Source organism: Rhopalosiphum padi, chromosome 1, assembly GCF_020882245.1.
Source record: "Rhopalosiphum padi isolate XX-2018 chromosome 1, ASM2088224v1, whole genome shotgun sequence".
Taxonomy (NCBI): Eukaryota; Metazoa; Arthropoda; class Insecta; order Hemiptera; family Aphididae; genus Rhopalosiphum; species Rhopalosiphum padi.
In genome coordinates this window covers 8,749,242-8,769,242 of record NC_083597.1, presented here as the reverse complement: position 1 = coordinate 8,769,242, position 20,001 = coordinate 8,749,242, and the positions used below count along the sequence as shown (strand labels likewise).

Below are 20,001 nucleotides of genomic sequence, written 5' to 3'. Positions count from 1 at the left end.
GTAACGAGAAAGTAACGTAGTTACTTTTATATTTGAAAATTAAAGTAATTTCATTACAATTTTATTTAAGTAACGAGTAATGTAACTTCATTACTTGTATCTCTATGTAACGAGTAAAGGAACTTCATTACTTTTTAAAAGTAACTTACCCAACACTGGCTAATATGTTATGGATCACGTAAACAGCTAAATATCATGTTCACGACGATGGAAAATAAAAATGTATATACTTATAGTTCTTATATATTGATATTTTGCGTAGATACCTAGTTTAATAATTAACTGATTTAGAATTCGTCGAGGGTAAATTTAATATATATATATCTTATTTATTATATATATTTTATTAATATATCTTATTATTCTTATTATCTACCAAATGCTTTTTAGGTTCTTACGTATATTATTGAATAATACATTCAGTATAGAATATAGACACTAAAACGAATTAAATCAATAACAGTAATTCTAAACTGAAGTTTAAGACCAATACAAGCAGCAATAATAAAAATTAATAACAATTAATATAATAATATGCCTACAAGAGTGGCAAATAAATATTTTTGTAGTTTTGTTGCTTATAGTTGTTGTTTCTTCGGTTCTTTTTTTTTTTTAGTTAAAAAAATGTGTACAATTTATATCATGTTATTAATAAACTATCTCGATAACTACTCATAATTATTATTATTTACTATCACAATATTCACAATCACGATAAAAGTCGAATTCCCCGTGTTCCGCACTTCGCTCCCACCACTGCTGGCGTGAAATATTTACGCTTCGTCTATGTCTCTATACTAATATTATACCCATACCTGTTATGCCAGCAATCACGCGAAGCATATACCTATATAAATTGCCACTTATATGCACACTGCAGTACGACAGAAGTACCTACTTTCTATTTTTTCGTTCTTACCGCTAAACGTAATCGTATAATATTATTGAAACACACGTTGCACGTTATTATAATACATACGCCGCTAGAACTCGATAAAAATCATTTATTTATTTTAAATATACTTTATAAAAAGAATTTAATACTTGTACGAGTACGATATTATACTTCCGAACGCCACATCATCATGACGACCTATAAATTGACGTATTTCAACCTGACAGCTCGGGCCGAGCAGATCCGATTCCTCTTGTCGTATCTAAACGTCGATTTCGAAGACGTTCGATTCGAATTCGAACAATGGCCAACGATCAAATCTAGTAAGTATAAAGAGTGTATTTATAAATATAATATATTTCCTTTACAATTCTATATAGCCATAATAAATACACAATATTATATAATAATTTCATTCGATTTTCGAAATGTATAACGGCATTTTTTTCTCTTTTAAGCCATGCCGTTCGGTAAAGTGCCGGTGTTGGAAATCGATGGAAAAGTAGTTAATCAGTCCGTAGCCATTTGTCGATATTTGGCTAAAAAAGCCGGGTTGGCTGGTGGTGATGAATGGGAATCGTTATTAATTGACATTGCAGTCGATAACATTTACGAGATAAGACAAGGTTAGTGCTGTAATAATTATTTTAGTCGATCATATTTTTAGGTCAAAACAATTTTATCATATTATTATCTCACTATCTCAACTATAAACTATCTGTATCATAAAATATTTAATAAATGTAAATAATGTAATTAACGTTTATTAAGTAATAACTTTTGTTTTTAACAATTTTTAGTTTATAATTGTATGTACCTAATATGCATATTAAATATATTATATTTTATATGTATATAATAATAATAACAATGATCGTAATTCATAGTATCTAAATTTAAAAAAAACGTAAAAATAAACGTTATTTTATTAGTCTGTATCTACCTATTACCTAGATACCTAGTTTAAGTTAATTATATAGATAAGTCTTGCATCAGTTCTTACTGCGTTACACCTAATTTATCGTATATATTGTGCGTATACCATAATATATTATATTTACATACTGAACAATGAAGTACATGATGAACATGATGAATATAGGTACTCATAGTGAACATAGTATTTATTTATATATAAATTTATACAATTACTGTACTTTGTTTTTGCTGCTTGAAATTTAAAATTTGTTAGGCAATAATTAAGTTTGATTGAAATTTGTTTTGCATTCTACGTACCTACAGGCTACAATATACAAAATATACAATATACATAGATAGTTACTAATAAATAATAATTAATTTATACAATTATATTTAAAAAAAATTGGAAATATTTGAGTAGATAAAAATCGTACATATCTTTATTTTGAGATTTTCGTAAAATATGGCTAAATTCTTTTATTATATTTTGCCAATTATTGTCTATTAGTGCAAAATCGTCGTAAAATAAACAATCATACACTATTATAACCACGATGGTGTGCATTATTTAGGTGTAATAGCCAAGAGGTAAATAAAAATATAATAGAAAATAGTAATAAGTTATAGCATATACTATTGCTATATAGAATGTTTACATATTAAGTTTAATAATGCATAGCTTTATCGGCTTACCAAATAGACACCATACAATATAATATATTAAATATAATACTATTTCGTACTCGTATTAATTATATATTTATATATTTATTTTTTATTATTATTATGTTATTTGTTAGTTAATAAGTTTTCGACAACTGTGGTTATTTTAGTCTACTTTAAAATGAGATTCAAGTTATAAGTAAAAATTGCGTACAATTTTCCACTAACGTTTAATATATTAAGAAAATATTTATAAATTGCTTTTGTATTGTAGAGAACGCTACGCCTGAATGTACGCCTGTTGTCTCCATCTTACTAACATATACAACATGGTAAATTTGTGTCCAGTTGAACCAAATGTTTATTATCATTTATTCGATTTAATATTAAAGTGATTTGAGTGAATTTACTTATAACCAAATTTAAAGGTAAGAACATATAATATGTACTTTAGTGTTGTCTTTTTTTGATAGTTAAATTTTAAGCAAAACATAAGTACCTATTGTAAATATTACAGTTTAAAAATGCTCATATCTAACTTAAAAATTAAAATATTTAAAAAAGCCAACGCTTAAGCACAGATATAATTATTGGTCAATTCACTCTAATCAAAGCTATCAATACACGATCGATTCAACTGAATACAATGTTATGTTCTTTGTTTGAAAACGGAAACAACGCGTGCGGATGTAGCGTTCTCTTATACGAATAAGTGCATGTAAGCATGTTGGGGTAAACCTATAGGTGACTAGGTTAGTATATGTTTCCATGCGGCGTGCTTCCATGTATTTTGAGAATTTGGACAAATAGTGATTGAAAATTAGTCTTACATCGTAAATGTTGCATGTTGATTCTATGAACTTAATTGTAGTTCATTGGTAATGTGATAGGACTGATAGGAGTAGTATTTAGCGTTTTTCCTATTCTTACTCTGGCGATTATTAATTCTTCTCTTCTTTTATCATTATGAAATATTTTCATTTTTTTTAACGAATAGTTATATATTTTTCAACTTGTATTATTGTAAGTAGTACTTTAATTCAATTTTTCTGAATTATTATTTTATCAAATCAATTTAAGTATGAATAATACATTTTTTTAAAGAAATCATGAAGTATTATCACGAACCAAACGAGGAAATCAAATCAAAATTGCATGAGTCTATTGTGAATGATTCAATTCCATTCTATTTTGACAGATTTGAAAAGATTGTTTCTGAAAACGGCGGTTACTTTGTAAATGGAAAAGTATGTATATATTATGTATATCAATATCATATCAAATATATTTTATATTTTAACTATCCCAAGTTCTTAATAATTATTATAATCTATTATTCAGCGTTGAATTTTATAATTATCGACATCTCAAAAAAACAAATCATTCTATCATATTATTAACCGTTGAATGAGAATATGAGATATTTTAATATTTATAAATATTATATTATATTATTGTATATTTTGTAACTAATAGTTAAATCAATTATCGGAACTTTGATTGGTACCTATGTCCTATTGAAATAATATAAACTAATAAACTAATATATAACCATTAATTTAGATCTATTACTTTTTTATGTTTCACAGTTGTCTTGGCCTGACTTATACTTTGTGTCTATTTTGGACCACATAAAATCCGTAACTGGTGTCGATTTGGTTGATGGCCGTCCACATCTTACAGCTCTTAAACACAAAGTTTTGGCTATTCCTCAAATAAAATCATGGATCGCTAAACGACCAAAAAGTTTATTATAAAATATTTATTCATATTATTTTTTGTAAATGAAAATACCTATTATGGGCAATAACAGATATTAATTATAATTAAATTTATTATGAATGCCTTAATTTATTGGGTACATACTTTATACGATACTTGTCAGCTGTCATATATATATATATATATATGTATATTATATAATTGTTCACTTTATGTGGTTAAAAATAAATACACTATATCTAGCTATTATCTAATATTTAATTATAATAAATCATTAAATTATTTTGTTCGTTTTTCTTCTGTATTAATTCAAAAGTTTTATTTTACATCAATATTCAATAATAGCTCAATAAAAATCTTACAAACTTTTAATCTATGGATTCTAGTTTGGATATGGTCATACAATTACAGGTACTATAAAAATATTGAAAAATATTGAACATCAAACAATAAGACCTTATACAAATAAACTGACTATGGAAAATTATGATTAGTCACCACAATACAACGATGTTTATTTCAAAACAAGTCATAATCAAAATTTTTATGATGGATAAAAATTGATAATAATTTATGTTCTGATAATATAGTAAGTAGGTATATACTATCATAATTTTCCAATTTATCATAGTAAAATAGTAAATACATTTTTAATATTTTCCAAACTCTGAGGCGTTAAGGTGAGACGTATAATTAATGTTTGGTTTTTATTAAATGTTTTTATGTTTGTTTCAAAACCACACTTATATGGCTTATATTACAAATCCAATTTCAAAACCAGTCATGACCTGCATGATAAAAACCTACGAAATTGTTGGCTTTAAAAACTGCCAATACGAACTGCCATAATATGACGAAATTAGCAACAATACCAATTATATCAAAACAATAAATCTATATAACTCTTGTTATAATCTTTTCATAAAGCAATAATCATACACAATGTGTATTCTATATAAACTCTCCAAAACACTGTTTTCAAACGTATTGTAAAATCATTAAGTATAAAATCTTAATTTCATTTTTTTTGTCCTCGAAAAATTTCATAAATTAATAATTTAAGTGAGTTTTGAAACTACATGTCTGTTATTCATTAAAAACGAAAAACCGTTGAATATGCTGTTAAATCGTTATTTTTAAATTTAAAATCATTTAACTCAAGATTAAAATGGTACAAGAGAGGATTGTCAGATAGATATTATACATCAGTATTCATCTACTAGTAATAAAACCTAATAAAACCAATAACTAACGCGCGATATTTTTTGTATTGAACTCTTTAAAAATGAATTGTTGTTATTTGCAATCCATATTTGAAGCACGGAAGAATTACTATAGGAACGCGTGCGAAATCGAGCGGAAATCGGGTATATTATATTGTGTATAGTGTATACATTTGTGTAAATAGCATATTTTAAAATATACTGCGGATGTGTATCATTATTATAATCTATACTTTATAGACTTATAGTATTAAAACTTGGTTGCATATCAACATATTCATCAAATGGTTATTTTTTGGTAAAAAATAATATGTTACATTACAACAGTGAGCAGTTATGATATTTTGTTTGTGAATTATACTTATACATATTATCTGATAATATAATTATTATATAATAATACATAAACATGTTTACAAGAGTATATAGGTATGATTAGTATGTTTAGTACTAAGATATATTATATGGATAACGTGTATAACAATATAATGATATTCAATATTCATACATATTTTCATTTTACAGTACACACGAATGATAATATAATACAATTCAATAATAATTGTAGTGTGTTGTAATGATACACGATTAAAATTTTTTTTGAAATCTGTAAGAAGTTGAATTTTTTAAGATTAGCTGTCAGGTCAGCCGCGGTCAGCTGAATTCGCTGCCGGTCGCCCCAAATATAATGTAATTAATACATATTATAGCGTATTATGTATTATTATGTCTTTGTTTTCCCGATGAAACGCGTAATTTGTAATAAATGGTATATTGTATTAAACTATTAATGTATAGAGCTAGCTAGGTTTTATCTCGATTATGAATAATTCATAAATATTTTGTGTTTTATAGTTTTGATATTATAATGAATTATTAACAATTATAATCACTGTTACATGCTCTATAAATAATATATATATATAATTGAATACTATAACGCCTATACTCTATAGTCTATAACACACATTTCATATGGTGTGACGACACATTTAATGAATCAATTAATTATAGCAATATAGGATAAGCATACTAAGGCCAAAGGCCAAAGAGTGTAGCGAATATGTACTGTTTTAATCAAAACATTAAAGTATTATTGTCACACTACGTCTCTTCTCAGAAAAGTACTAAATTATATTATGCAACCCCAAAATCGGAAATCCGCTTATACAGTTAAGTCACCGCCACATCTTAACGATAAGATAAGATCATTATACTTTATTGAGTTTATTCATCACATTATTATCATTCATGCGTTGACGAGTCAGGACGTTACATCAATACATCATACGTATTTTAACACACTATAATAATTAATAGTCAATTATTAATTATTATTTGGTTTTTATTGTGTTACAAAATATACTTCTGAATTACCCAATAATTGTGTAAAGTGTAATGTTGACAAAAATCATAGAAATGTTAACATTTTATAATTTCATTCGAAGCGAATACTTTTTAATCTTTTTAAAAATGTTTTTCCGCACAATATAATTTATAGTAGTTATCATTTACGATACTTTTTTATGTATAGCGATATACGTATTGGCCTAGATAATAAAATATTTTAAAATATAGGAACAATATATTAGCTGATGCTTGATCCTGTAGGCTGTACCTAATGGTGTTGCCCGTGACAAATTAAATTTCCCTGATGGATTTACTCCATTTTAAATTTCGTTAAATTTTTAAGCTACACATGTTTATATTTTAAACATATTCATTTGGCAAAAATCTGACAAAAAATATTACAGGTCTAAAATTAGGTACCTAAGTCAAATTTTAATAACTATTTTATTTATACTGATATTTATTTTTCGTGAGCAGACAAATCAATGTACGAGCCCTTATTTGAAATTTAAAATGTAAAAAATTTGGTACGAGGTGCTCATTCTCAGATATATGATCTATATCTGATTTAATTTGAGTATCTGATAATATGTACTAAAATTTTGAGCCATGAATGAAAGTAGAATAGACTTGGCTGTCGATTGCTTACATACGCGCACACATTACCTTTTATCAATATATATGTATAAATAAATATATATGCGTGTTGCATATTGAAATACAGCGCCATCTATTAAGTATAATATTATGTATTTTTAATGGATTTTTAGTGTATGTGCGTAACCAATAAAAATATTTTAATCTCAGGAAAATAACACGATGGCTAAAATGTATACAAAATTCCTTCTGCTTCATATTTTGACTTATATTTTAAAATATACCTACGTGGTATTTAATTTCTCAAGTGTAATTTATTTTCAAGCTGAAAATTTCAGCCATCTACCTATACAAAATAGTAAATACGCCTATACCTACCTAAACGTGTCTTCGTGATTAATTTTATATGAGCTACTAAAATATTTTTACCTAGATAATTAATATTTTTACAGATATCTTTATATTTTATTAAATTAACATGTTATAATATTATTGTGACAAATTTATATTATTAGTTAGGTATAATATATAGTCGCTTATTTAGTGCTTAGAATGTTAATAAATTGACAATCTACCTACCTAGAGGCTATAGCCTAAGTATAAATGTGTATCAAACTATAAATTATTTATCACCATATCCATTTTAAAAGAAAAGACTTGGTTAAAACTTAAAATACAAAAAAAATTCCTTATAATGAAATAATAATTGTAATACATCTATATTGTAAGTATACTTACTAGGTTTAAATAGTATGTATATGATATAACATAAAGGACAATTTAATATTATAGTCGAAGTAATATCTATATTATAGATTGTTATTCAATTTCATAAAATCAAAATACATGTGCAATTATAGAGCATAGGTTATGTATTAAGTAGTAGTATACCTAGAATGTATATATATATATTTATTATATTATATATAGAAAATAATTGTTTTTTGTTATAGACAATTTAAATTTATATATATAATAATAATATGATAATATACTAATATTATTATAAATACGCATTGGGTATACCTGATTTTCTATAAAAAAAAAACGAAAATAGCTCAACTAGTTGTAGGTTTTGAGTATATTTCGTTATTGAGTAGATTTTTAGTTGCTGTTATGGAATATATGGATATTATGTTATTATGTAATTAGAATTCAATGATAAATGCGACTGTACGAGAAACTATTTTGAACGACATCAAGCGGAGACTAATTGTATCTATACCTATATAGAAAATAGACTCTAATTTATTACTTCTAAGGATATTTTTAAATTAATTTACAAGTATATTAGGTACTACTAAAAAAATGGATGATTGTAATAATTTTTACCAAAAGCATAGAATATAATTTTATAAAATAAATATTACAATATTATATCATATATTATTGTTATTAACTATTATATAAGTTAATACCGACTTTCATTAGAACAATGTCAATAATGTTCATGTTCATAATATAATAATATAAATATAAATAATAAAATAAAACGAATAGCTTAAAATTAGTAGTTATATGTATGAATATTATGAAAATTGTATTTTGTATAGAAAATAATAATTATATGTTATGTAAAAGTTTTATGTCAATATGATCTTATATGAATTTATTTTTGAGCTATAAACCAAGAACCTAAAAAAAGAAAAATAATTATCTTTCGTATAAATATCTAATTTCATCATATTATATTGAATTAGAAATGTCTAAAATAAATTCAATTTTGCTTTAATGTTTTCAAGATTTTTAAATTTCTGTAAGAACGATTTAAGTATATGAAGAACATATTACCTATTCAAGCGTTTTGACTGAGTACGAATATTTTATTCAACCTAAACTATGATATATAATAATAAGTTAATTTTTGTCAAATTTTTTTTATTTGTTAATATTTTGTAAATTAACAATAATATTATTTTGTATAATATTTTTTATATGATTTTTTAAATTACAACATCGTTTTATATTTGAAAACTAATATTTAATCAATACTGTTGGAAAATTCTTTTCAAAATATTATTAACAATATATTTGATTAATATTGTATGTGAAATATTCCTAAAATAATATCATCAATATATTTGCTAAATATTGTATGTAAAATATTCTCAAAATAATATCATCAATATATTTGGTAAATATTGTTGTAAAATATGTCCATAATATTTAATTGTTGGACAAATGATGATTTAAAAATATTTTGATAATATTTTGAAAACATTTAAATAATTTATGAAACATTTTAATAATATTTCAAAAATATGATATTGCTATGTGGGTTAGGATTGGATTACATCCGTCGTCGGTCAAATACAGATACAAAAAAATAAAAGTATGAAATTAAATTGTACATCTGTTTGATCACATTACATCCGATAAAACGTCGAACACACAGTATACAGTTTATTCTGGCCTATAATAGCTTAATATTGTATTTATATACCTATGAAATTATATAAACGCTTATTATTTACGTTATGTTCAACTTATGTTTTCTTTTTAGGAGTTTTAAAAACAAAAATAATTTTTATACTCAATAGGATTTATTTTTATAACAACATTCATAACTTGCTTCAAAATTAAAATATAAAAAAAATCTTTCATGATTTCCTAGATAATATTTTTACTTTTAAATTTAATAATAGGTCAATACTCAATTCGTTATGTGTTTGTAAGACGGAGAGACAACATCACATGTTTTGTTTTAGCGCGGAGACGACAATTCAAAGTTCAAAATATCAAACCCGATGATCCACGAAATCAAAATCAACTTTATCAAACATGTATATAGAGAGGGGTAATAGAAAAACCTGCCTAAATAGGTAACTTAAAAAAAAAAAATTAATTCCTGCTAGTAAATACCATATTATAATGGTGATTAGGTACATAATAGCTAATAATAATATAATATAAGACGATATTGATTGTTTAAATGTAAATTTAGTTACTTGTTACATCAGAACATGCATCTTTTATAAAAATGTATATTTATACATGCCAAATTACGAGTTAAATTTTAACTAATAAATCGTTACTATTTACATCAGTGGTGACTCAAGTCACTTGGTTGGGGAGGCTAAGTTTTCACAAAACTTTATAACATTTTTTTTTAAACATTTATTGGACTATATACAATCTGTAATGAAGTATACAATAACCATACCTATGTACGTAATATAACAAAGTCATGAAAAAACGTGAATAGAGAAATAATGAGCAGTAACTCAGATAAACTTTATAACAAAAAGAAAAGAACAATTTTTACAACAAAAATTCAACTAATTCAAGTCGTCTATTTTTAAAGTTGGCAAAAATATCAATACTGTGATCAATTTAATCTAGAAAATCTAGGTACTTTGTTACACATTTTATAAATTATAAGTAAGATATTATAATAAAATGCTAAAATCTAGAATAAGATTATAATTTATAATTATTCTTATCAAGATTTTTCTTAATACTTCCGTATAGTTCGTACAGAAATATGTGCTACCTACATTGATTTTTTAAACAATAAAATAATATTATATTATACTGTCCATACTATATATTTTAAATTATTAAAGTTTATTCATAGATTTTTCGTAATATAGACAGCAGGTACTTACCGTCATACCTCTTCTATACACACTTGTATGTGTCTATGATAGGTGGTCGATAGTATATGTTTTTTTGTTACAATTTTCAACATTAGGTATACACTTTTTCGGAATTACAGACTTGAGCCGCCGCCCCTGACTTACATAATAATATATTAATATGTAGTTATTCAAGTTAGGATAGTTAGGTACATAGCTTTGATATGTGTTGTACAATGTAGTATCATTGATTATAAATAATATTTATAATCAATGGTACTATGTACACGACTGTACAGTCTGTACCTATTTGAGTACTGAGTAGGTAGGTATTGCAATAAATTGGCGGAATAACCGTAGAACGAAAATATAAATAATACCATAAATAGTTTAGTAAATTTGTTCGTTAGTGTTACAACTGTTACATCAAATGGCAATTTATTATTAATATAAATAAACGATTCATAGTACATTTTCAATACGTCATATTAAATGGTATTTTTTAGTACATTTAGTTACATGTCCGTTAATCGTTTTATCGAAGTTCGATGTACAGTCGGACAGTCGCGAGCCGGAATGTTTGAGATTTCAGCGCTCGACGTAGTCGACGACGATAACGGATCTCGGCGGCGGCGCTGCAGCCAAACCGTACGTGACGATCAGCCGTGTGGCAGCACTGAGGTCGCGAGCGAACGTCCGCTTCGCGTCGTCGTCGTCGCCGCCGCCGCCGTCGTTGTCATCGGCAGGTGGCGCGTCGTAAGCGCGTCCGGAGTGTATCTCAATGGCCGCCCCGATCGTTCGTTCATCGCAATAGCCGCTGCCGCCAAACGATCCGTTTTGTCACCGTTTCCCGACGTCGTCACGCAAAACTCTCGGTCGCCGTCCGTTTGCCACAGACCACAAACACCGATCGGTGACGACGACCATTGACGGGCAAAAGATTCGGACACGTCTCGTCGCTCAACGACACACGCACCGGAACGCCCAGCACTATCTCGTGGTAAGCGATCGTTGCGGACTGGCCGGTCGGTCTGCTGCTTGTTTGCTGCAGCCGTCGCATTCTGTTCGACTAATGCAATAATAACGATACCGTAGAAATGTCGTCGACGACGTTAGTTTTTACGCGCGCCGCTCTGTATGCACAGGAATACGCCGTCGGCGGAGGCGGCGTGCCGATAACTGCAGTGTCGTCGACGCACCGCAATGACATTAATAATGATATATCTGTCGACATGCTCTGGCGGCTGACGTGACGGCCGTCGACGAGACGACGGGCGGAGACGATGGCCGTTTTGTCGTACCGATCGGACGGACTGTCGTCTCGGCTCGCCGTCTCGACCACCGATGACGACTAGCACGTACTCATCTTTGTAGTGTTTTGTAGATCAACACTGAACGAGATCCGGTCTAGGAGACTACTCTAGACGGCCGGACGTAAGTGGCTGCCTCCAGACAGGCGTTTTCAACTACGAGCCGTGTTATTGTTGTAGGTGAGTTATTGGTACATATTGCTAATATAAGTCTGCTCACAATTTAAGCACCTATTATATTGATATGAGATTGTTTTTGCTTATATATTTTCAAATAGTGCAATATTCGTCTGACAAACGTATGATTTCTGCGGGTGTTAGTCTTACATGTTGTGTATCCAAATCATATCAAAAACAAATGTGTCACTGGTAGGAAGTTAAAATGATTGATTCAATTTCCTTATTAATCTTTATAATAGATTTTTAAAAAATTAACTTTTTTCTTAATATCCTTATCTACCTAATTGTATTTATTAAATTGCAATTTACATCCATATAATACGATGACACGTATATTTGTGTTTGTTTATAGTGTAAATAACAATTGCCAAAATTTAAATTTATAAATGTTTAATATCTATATGATAAGAATAATGTCACAAACAATAATTTTGATATTATGTAAATATCTAAACAAAACATTAGTATCTATATTTCATTGTTTTGAATTTATACGATAGTAAAATATAATCTCAAATTATTTATTCATCTAATCAATTGCATCAATTGCATCAACAATATTCTAATTTGAAATCTAATTTTACAATGATTTTGTGTTTGTTTTATCTACTTATATAATAATACAAATTGTATATCATAAAAAAATGTAATCAAGTTGATTAAAGTATAGGTTGGATTATATAAATCTAAAAAATTGTGTTAGTCTTTAAAAGTATATAGGTACAATTTTTATACTTTGAAAATTCTAACATATAATTTTTAATTTTTAGATTGTTCGTTAGTAACCATGTCGGTTCCTAGTCAGTTGAAAATTGACAATTGGGGTAATTTTTTTATGCAGCGCCTCAATAACTTAGCCAAAAAAGATGAATACTGTGATTATACCATTCGTTCAACGTCAAATGAATCTTTTAAAGTCCATAGAGTTGTTTTAAATACGTGTTCAGATTACTTTGTTTCCCATCCAAGTTCTGACAAAACAATGACTATGCCTGCACATCTTGACTTTGATGCAGTAAAGAGTGTTATCATGTTTATGTATACTGGACAACTTCATTTTACTGAAGACAGCCGTATGAGTTTAATTGAAGTGGCTGACATGTTACAGGTGACTGTGTTACTTAAGCTTCTAGAGTCACAAAATGGAGCAAACAAATTTACTCCTAAGTATCATTCTCCACAAGCTTCATCATCTAGAACTCATTCAGCAATTGCACTAAATCAATATAGACCTGCAAAGAAACCTACCACTCCAAATAATTTGACCTTTAGATCACCACCAGAACACACACCTGCATCTACGTTTATTAATACAATGAAAGTTAAAGATGTTTTAAGTGAAAATAAACCAATGCGATTTGAATGTGAAGCCGATGATGTACCTGAGTTTATAGAAAACACTTTTGAATTACCCAAGTATGATAGTGCACCTTTAATTAAACAAGAAAATTGTGATAGTGCAAAAGCAATGCTCAAAAGAGCTTCCAATGGAGAATTGATTGATAAGAGCTTGGACAAAGGTTATAAAACACAAGTCATTAAATGTGAGACTCAAAATGTATCATCATCACCAGCTGGCAAAAAATTGAAAATTGTTAGTGATACGGACCCAGAGAATACCAATAGCAAAGTTGTGCAAGAAATCTTAAAGAAATACCCACATTTATTGCAAAGTAAAGGTAACATTAAATTAAAAATTATGTCTAGTACTAATCAAAGCCAGTTTGAAAGTATAATTATCAATACTCCTAATTCAGTTGAAAAGATTTTACCTGCTGGAAGTGGTGTTAAAAAACCAATTACCACTCATAAAGTTAAGCCAGATATCATGAACACCAATGGCCCTTGGTCTTGTAATCTTTGTGGAACTGACACCAATCCATTGAAATTGGATTCTTATTTTATATACAGGAGACATTTGGTAGAAAAACATAATGAGAAAGAGGACACTAGAGTTTGTGAACACTGTGGACACTTTTCTGTGCGCAAAAGCCTACAAATACATCACATGTACACAAAACACAAAATTCAGCCTCCTGCAGATTTCAAGTTTCCTCAATGTGACGATTGTGGATTTGTTGCTACAACTGAAGTTCATCTAAAACGACATAAAGGTTTGCAGAAATGTGGTGGTAAGCCACAAACTAAAACAGAATATGGAACTTATACGTGCACTGACTGTGACAGAACGTTCCGCTCAAGTCTGATGCTGAAGGGACATTTGAGGAATTTCCATAAAGTCGATAACATTGCCCCATCAACTTCGTCGACCAAAGAGTTATTGATTTCTGTTATTGATAATATACCACCTGGGGCCAAAGTTTTAGCGGAAAATAATATTATTAATGAAACTGACGATCTTGTAAAAGGTGATGAAGTCATTTATAGTGAAGAAACTACAGAAGTAGAAACTGTCACATTGGAAGACGCTGAACAGGTACTTGAAGAAAATGATGATGATTGTAAATCCACTACTGTACCAGTTGACATCACAGAAGAGTGGGATGATTTTGATGACGTAGATACGAACAAAAATGAAGAATCTGACAAAGAAGAAGACAACAGAGATGCTAAACCTTGTAGAATAGAGTTGGAGTGAGTCAAAAATAAAACTATATTATTAAAATATTAAGAATATTGTTTTACTTTAATAAAATTTAGTATTTGTTATCTTCCAATAACATATTTAAAATGTGTTCATACTTTTCTTTTTGCTAAATAAAAAAACTATTTATCTGAATATTAAATTGGTACTAAAGCTTAAAAAAGATTAAGAAATTATTTATTTATATATTGTAAATAACTATTATTTACTATTTAAACCTTATAATTATATTAAAAATATTAATTTATAAGACACCTTTGTAGTGGATGATAGGTACTAATAGTTTTTTAGACAGTGATTATAATATTAGCATTTTAATAATCGAGAACAATTATTTCAATACCATATTACATAATATGTATATATCGTGTAATACATTATAATAACGCAATTAATAAAACTTTTAAGAAATGGTATGGCACAGTATTAAATTAATATTCAATATTTTATAAGTTTAAACGTATCAAAAAATGTGATATTTTTGTATATATATAGTAAGTGCTGCTTACCTATATTATTAAATTAATTTAGTTTATAATAAATTTAATTGTAAATCAATTATCAAAATTTAATTATCCAAAAAAAAAAAAAAATATGTATCAATAAATAATTTATTTTTCTGTGTGTACATAATGTTAAATATTAAATAAACTATTATTGTGTATTATATTTAACTTAATAAATATATTTAATTAGGTATTTTGGTTAACAGAGTATAAAAAATGTGAAATTAAATAATTTAGCATTAGTTAATTTCATAATAATCATTTAATTTACTCTATATTTCAAAATAGTTTTTTTTTTATCTAGTCAAATTATTATTAAATAACTAAGAACTAGATTTTAAATAACAATTTAATATTATTAAGTGCTCATGTAATCATGTATTGTGTATGTATTTTGTTTAGTACAAAAATTGTTAATTTTCCATAATAAAAAAAAATCAGTTTAACTATAAAAGCTAATATTGGTAAATCTGTTCTATAATGTCATGGAGTACAATGTATGAACCAGTTAAATGTTTAAGAATTTATATGACATTAGATAGATTCAGGTGTAAAGCAAATAAATTGAATGTCAAATTTTTAGCACCAATCATGTGTGTATTTGAAGAAACCCATATTTATATGGTACATGACACGTGTTAGGTATAATGTATATTATAAATTAATACATACATACCATCATATTATGCTTATTAGTTCTAATAAATACTAATAAGAACATCACAATACAGTATACAAAATCATAATATAAAGTTATTAATTATTATAAGTAATTATTACTGTTTTGTTCTGTTATTTTTTTAAAAAAAAAATTACAACAAAAATATGAATAGTTTAAAATTCTGACTATATCACTGGATATGAGTGGTTATGACACAAGGTTTTTCTACTATAAATGGGTCAGTTCCAACACCCTTAATATATATGTATATGTGCAATAAAACAACATATAAAAGATGGTTGATAAAAGCTGTCTTAAAATGCATTGTTTAATTATTAAATAGGTATATATAAATATATATATTTTTTAAAAAATGGAGAAAGTAAGTAACCACCTGATATACAGTAGGTGATTAAGTGTACCTCGTGTGTCGTGTCCTCGTCATCTAGGAGTAAGTCATTATAGTATATTGTCTTAGATTTGAATTCAATGCTAAATCGTTCTGCAGGAATTCTATATATTTTTATGATAATATACTTATTTTGCTATTATTTTGTTAAATTAATTTTTCGTTAGATTTGCAAGTTTTACTGTGTGTATGAAATATAATAGTTCATGTTTCCAGTAAAAATGTCAAGTGTCAACAAATAATATTTTTAAAATAACGGTCCAAAGTTGAACTTAAAATACTTTTTTAAAAATGTTTGTTTTTATATTATTTTGGTTAAAGCATAAATTACTTATGAAAAATCTAAAAAATTCTCAATCCTTAGCTAAAAAACTTTTTATAAGATTTTATAAAAATTGTTTGAAAATCTTACTAATTTTGAAAATTTTTGTAAAAATATAAAATATAATGCTTATAAAAAATAAATCCAACATAATATTCATAATATTTTTAAATAACTATGATAATGGATAATGTTATATTAATTTTTCAAGCATTTTGATATAGCATATAATTTTTTATTGACATTTATACTTTATAGCTCACAAAAGTGAAGAGTCAAAATATTTAAAAAATTAACCATCTATAGAAACTCAAACATTCAAACATTTGGTGAAAATGTCTAGTACTTATCTAAGCTTATTCGTTTTTACTCTTATAACTCTTTTTGAGTTATTTAAAGTTAAGCAATTTTAAAATGTAATAGATGTAAGTTCTAAATATTAAGTTATTAGATACATAAAAATATTTAAATTACATAGGAAAAATTAATTTTTATAAGCATTTGAAGTTAAAATTTTTCAAATTGTTTACAGTTAAAAATTTATAAAATATGCTATTTTTATAGCTAAGAGTTGAAAATTATAAATTGTAAATTACATCAAAACCAAATAATCTAAAAATAAATAAACATCTTTAGATATTTTAAGTTCATATTTGGACGAAATTGAATTTTTAAACTATAAATGGCAAGATTTATTATTTTATTATATCTACATAATTTAGGTATAAATATTATTCGTGAGGACATAAAACTTCTACGTATGTAATTATATTTTTTTAACACATAATAAAATTTTTTAAATGCAATGTTTACGACAAAGGTTAAATCAACATAGCCCATAGGTATACTGTATATCAAATAGTAAAATTATTACTTGTTGATTTTAATGTTCATAGACCATATCCGCTCAGAATAGCAGGCCCGCGAAAACCTTTTTTATATTTATAAAATCTACCTATATAATGTTTATCGTAAAATGTAGATATGAACTAGATATCTAAGGAAGTGATATATTTGTATATATAATTAATGTTGTAAAAAACGCAATAGAACCATTTGATGGTTTTAAAAAATTGTCATCAATTGTGTAATACTTTATTATTATTTTTTGCTTTTTATGCTTTCTGGCTCCTCATATTTTAAAGTTCTAAAAATTGGCATTCTATTGACTTTGAGTTGCCCATCCTTAATCCCTGCTTTATATATATATATAGTTTTATTTAAAAAAAAAAATGTAAAAACCGACGCCGAAGACAGCTAATATTTGTCTGACACAACCAGGTTAGTTATTTTGTTAATTGTTATATATGTATATCATCCTTTTTATATGTGTTTAGTACACTGTGTCCATTTTGTTTATAGTATATCTATTTTTATATAGGTATCTATACTCTAGTTATTATTATTAAATTGTTAAATATTTTAGTTATATAATTATAGTAAGTCATATAAGTCATTTTTAATAAGTTAAGAAGGTAATAGGTAGGAATGGTAGGATGGCCACAGATTAAAATTGGAATCGATAGATTGTTTTTAGACTGTTTGTAATAATATTGGTAATGCTGGCGGAATCTATAGGTTCCTATATTAGTGTACTGTATATCGTGTTACAGTTATTATATGATTAAAATAAATTTCAATAAATAATAAATATTATATTATATTATTTATATAATTAGCTGTTATTCAGTCAAGCAGATTTTCAATCAAGCAAAATATTATTAATTTTTAATTAATTTATAGTAGCCAGTAGGTACCTTTCCTGTAATATTATTTATCTTATAAGTATAGGTATCTGTGTATAGTTATTAGTGGTAATATAAGTAAAAGTAACATCTCCAATATTTAAATTGCCCATCATCATTTTTCATTTCCTATTAATCGCTAATTTGATTTTATTAGTAAATCAATATTAAGTATTTTATTTCAAAATCGATTACGGTGCAGGTTTAGCAAGTAGTTCTTTGTTTGAATATTATTTCGACGATACGTAAAAATATCATGAAAATCCTCTTCAGTCGAATGGTAGTTTTAAAACAAATACCTAAAGGCGTTATATAGGTAGCTTTTAAACACTGAATAGGATATTATATATATATAATATAACCTGAAGAGACACGACAGCAGTGAACTCTCTTTCTTGAAAGCGCTTAAAGAAATTACAAAATTATACTGAAAAATAAAGTATATATAGCTTAACGCTTAACGCTAACGGGATTTATAAGAATATATTGATTTATATTATACATTTCGAGAAATAGTGAAAAGAATATATTTTTTTTTATCAATCACCTATATAATATATTTATTACAAGAAAACAAATATAGACGATGTCCACTTACCTATCTATCAGTATCGGTAAAATATTGTTTTATAACGAGAAGGGATAGTTGTTTTATTAACGGGTTACTGTGAAAATTTAAAGTAATATAAATTTGCTAATTAATTAAGAGTAGGAATTAAAAAAAAACAAGCTAATAAACTAAAAAGTTAATCAATAAGTATAATAATTGTACCTAATTTAGTAAATCAGTTTTTTCTTTTGTTTACCAGTTAATTTAAATTATAGTTAGTTTACTCGGGCCGGGTTATATTTACAACCACACGATGAACACCAAGCCATTGAGTTATTGGGATGATCCTAGAATAACATGATAACTAAAAAAATTATAAATATTATAATTTTAAACATATTTTTAATTTAACTATAAAAGAAATAAGAAAAAATACTAAAAAAAGATATAATTTATAGTTTATATGATACATTTTTTATATTTTAATAATTATTATATTTATAAAGTTATTTTTTTTTTTAGCCCAAAGGACGGTTTATGAATACAGCGTATTTACTTTCACGGAAAGTTTATTGTTTTTATAATTAAAAAAAAAATTTTCATATTTTATCGGATTATACAAAAATAATTATTATTATTCATATTATTTTCTTTTTAGTTTTTATAAATATTAAGAAAAAAGATCACGGGTATACAACCTCGTCGGCTCCTGTTCTACTAATATATTATCGTTTATGATTTATGAAAAAATACCTACTCAATTT

At 26.4% G+C, this 20,001-nt stretch overlaps 2 protein-coding genes across 2 annotated transcripts; both read left to right on the top strand.

Annotated features, from left to right (window-relative positions):
* Nucleotides 1–818: 818 nt before the first annotated feature.
* Nucleotides 819–4,445, top strand: LOC132917746 (glutathione S-transferase-like). The gene is made up of 4 exons (XM_060978625.1): nt 819–1,218; nt 1,354–1,521; nt 3,584–3,726; nt 4,069–4,445. Exons 1-4 carry the CDS (start codon nt 1,086–1,088, stop codon nt 4,234–4,236), a joined length of 612 nt encoding a protein of 203 aa, XP_060834608.1. The 5' UTR covers nt 819–1,085; the 3' UTR covers nt 4,237–4,445.
* Nucleotides 4,446–11,595: 7,150 nt separating this feature from the next.
* Nucleotides 11,596–16,323, top strand: LOC132931908 (centrosome-associated zinc finger protein CP190). The gene is made up of 3 exons (XM_060997992.1): nt 11,596–11,949; nt 12,334–12,439; nt 13,210–16,323. The coding sequence occupies exon 3, from the start codon at nt 13,227–13,229 to the stop codon at nt 15,036–15,038; it is 1,812 nt and encodes a 603-aa protein (XP_060853975.1). The 5' UTR covers nt 11,596–11,949; nt 12,334–12,439; nt 13,210–13,226; the 3' UTR covers nt 15,039–16,323.
* Nucleotides 16,324–20,001: the final 3,678 nt, after the last annotated feature.

Coding starts and splice junctions, on each gene's coding strand:
- LOC132917746 (XM_060978625.1), top strand. CDS start 1,086: ATGACGACCTATAAATTGACGTATTTCAACCTGACAGCTCGGGCCGAG. Junction 1,219..1,353: donor ATGGCCAACGATCAAATCTA/GTAAGTATAAAG, acceptor TTCTCTTTTAAG/CCATGCCGTTCGGTAAAGTG. Junction 1,522..3,583: donor CATTTACGAGATAAGACAAG/GTTAGTGCTGTA, acceptor ATTTTTTTAAAG/AAATCATGAAGTATTATCAC.
- LOC132931908 (XM_060997992.1), top strand. CDS start 13,227: ATGTCGGTTCCTAGTCAGTTGAAAATTGACAATTGGGGTAATTTTTTT.